Source organism: Phoenix dactylifera, chromosome 8 (genome assembly GCF_009389715.1).
Source record: "Phoenix dactylifera cultivar Barhee BC4 chromosome 8, palm_55x_up_171113_PBpolish2nd_filt_p, whole genome shotgun sequence".
Taxonomy (NCBI): Eukaryota; Viridiplantae; Streptophyta; class Magnoliopsida; order Arecales; family Arecaceae; genus Phoenix; species Phoenix dactylifera.
Genome location: NC_052399.1, coordinates 12,809,521 through 12,811,871, shown reverse-complemented (window position 1 = coordinate 12,811,871; position 2,351 = coordinate 12,809,521). Strand labels below are relative to the sequence as shown.

General features: G+C 39.1%; 1 protein-coding gene across 1 annotated transcript; it reads right to left on the bottom strand.

Moving 5' to 3' along the window:
- Nucleotides 1–586: 586 nt before the first annotated feature.
- Nucleotides 587–2,040, bottom strand: LOC103716581 (transcription factor BHLH148-like). Its single transcript, XM_039129577.1, has 2 exons — nucleotides 1,651–2,040; nucleotides 587–997 (listed from the first exon to the last, which is right to left on the bottom strand). The coding sequence occupies exons 1-2, from the start codon at nucleotides 2,038–2,040 to the stop codon at nucleotides 587–589; spliced, it is 801 nt and encodes a 266-aa protein (XP_038985505.1).
- Nucleotides 2,041–2,351: the final 311 nt, after the last annotated feature.

The following is a 2,351-nucleotide window of genomic DNA, read 5'->3' as shown; positions in this document are numbered from 1 at the left end:
TTGTTTAATCTAGTGTTCGCCGCTCAAGAACTAGAGTAGTCTAGTTGCTCGTGAACTCAGATATTGATTTCGCCCACGCTCTAATATTAGGCTAGATCTTCTATCCATCACTTAAAAAAAGATATATAGTAAAAAATGAGGTTATATGTTAAAATTCTAGGACTTGTTTTTTCAAATGTCTTATTCAAGTTATTTTGCATGCTTAATAAAATAATTGGTACTGCTTCTCTTGTTTTTATTATAAATTACGTCCGATTTTATAGGATTCATTGCCGACTAAACTATATTCCTAGCGTCATTTTCGACTATAATTGTCTAGGGGTCAAACTTTTCGATAAGGATGAATTCTAAATCAGATCTGGGCTTATCAAGTCCACTTGCATGCCATGCCAAGGAGATAAATTAATCTCAAATTGGCTATATAGTAACCTTATAGGCACCCTTGGATCATATCTCTCATCGGTCCCCACCAATAACTAGGAATCAGCTTATATGATTTCCATTGGCAGTAATTTAAAGTCTAGTTTACCCTATTAATAGAAGAAAGATCCTAGTACCTCAGTTTGAAGCCCAGGCATATTAAAATTTAAGTGGAAGATATAGCAATAGAATCACAAAGTATAAATGGAAGTTCAAATTTCCTAGAGAAATTATAAAACTGGTTTGTTTTGGAATAGCTAAGTGTACGGAAGTTTATTTCTATGCACACCTTTGTTTCAATACTTATGATGGCAGACAAGTCATGAGCAGATAGATCAGACCGGATGGCTCTGGCCTTGACATCCATCGTCTTCAAGCATCGAAGAACTTCAATCATGGAGTCGGTGGCAGACGATGGATTCACCACCCGAAACTTAATCTTTGCCTCCTCTTTCGTTCCATTGCTCCCTGAAATCATCGCCTTAAGCTCCTCATTTCGCCTCTGCTTCTGCTCCTTCACTTCCTTTAACTCCCTCACATACGCAGCAGCTGATTGCACAATGGAGTTCTTATCACCCTACAAAGAAATTTCACAAAAATGTCAGAACAGTATTCTATAGAAATCAAGAAATTGAACAACTAAACTTTAATGTATGATAGATATGTGCATTAGTTCATTAATCTTGATGATAATTAATGAGACTAACTGACTAATTTATATCAAACCCCCCAAAAGTTACAAGTAAATTTCTGAAGGAATATATCTAAAATTTCTGATAGTACCTTAGCTTTATTAAACGGATCTCAACAATATCACTATGACTAATTTCAGAAAGCATCAAACTTCCTCAATATACAGAAGATTGGGGAAAATTAGATATATTTGGAACTAGAAAACCGTTTTATTTAATATAAAAAATCTAATTATTGAATAAGCCCTTTTACAAAGGAGAAACAAAGATTTCAAAGGAGTGGAGGGATTACCAAGTTTCGAAGAGCTAAAAGTAAAGAACTAGAAGAACAAAATAAAGCCAACATGGTATCATTGCCTTTCCCACAAAAAATCCTCATACTATTAGTAATTTTACAAAACAAATTTTTGTATGAATAGCCTGACCTCATACCAAGGCTGTTGTTAAGCCGCTTCAATTTTGAGAAAAGGAAAATATTGATGCAACTTTCTTCAAATTAACTTATGTTCATAAAACAAAAATGGGATTGGAAGCTAACCTTTGATCTGGAAGAAAGCAATGAGTACAAGTCGGCATAGCTCTGGCTGAGCTTCTCCCTCCTCTGCCTTTCCCTCATCTTATGCTTAAACCCACGGCTCATCTCTACTCCTTTGCACTCCTCTTTGGCCTTGGGAATCCTTCTTAACATCTCAATCATTCTCCGGTGAATGCTCTTCCGACGACCACCGTTTCCAAAGCTCGCCGCCTCTATAATTCGCCGTCCAGTGTATGGCGTGAAGGCGCTCCGGAGAACAGCCGGCGCCTCCCATGGAGCCACCGGTTCGGGGACTGTGGTGACAAGGTTGAAGGCCGGTTCCGGCGAGAAGGCCCAGTAGAGCATGCTGTCTCCATGGATGAGCTCCTCTGAGAAGGAGGTGAAGGGGTCCATAGTATCTCTCTCTCTCTTCCTCACTCCTCCCGCTAAATTTAAATTTCTGGTACCCGGTCCGGTCTTTCACAACACGTGGTCAATGCTGATTAAATTGAAACGGTCAATTTTTTTGAAAGAAAAACCTGGTGGCGATGGTACTCTTCTTCTAGACTTTCCCACCTGACAAAATGGAGGCCATGATTATTTTCTCCCTAGAGGGGTGTTTGGTATGGGATGATCGTCCCAGGGTCAAAAATGACGTGAGTGGAGGTGATAAGATCACCGTGTTTGGTTGCACCACGGTAATCCTACATGGCAGGGATCCTAAA

Excerpts from the sequence above, each read along its gene's own strand:
- LOC103716581 (XM_039129577.1), bottom strand. The coding sequence starts at position 2,040 with ATGGACCCCTTCACCTCCTTCTCAGAGGAGCTCATCCATGGAGACAGC. Across the intron at positions 998-1,650 it reads TGCTTTCTTCCAGATCAAAG|GGTGATAAGAACTCCATTGT; the intron begins GTTAGCTTCCAA and ends ATTTCTTTGTAG.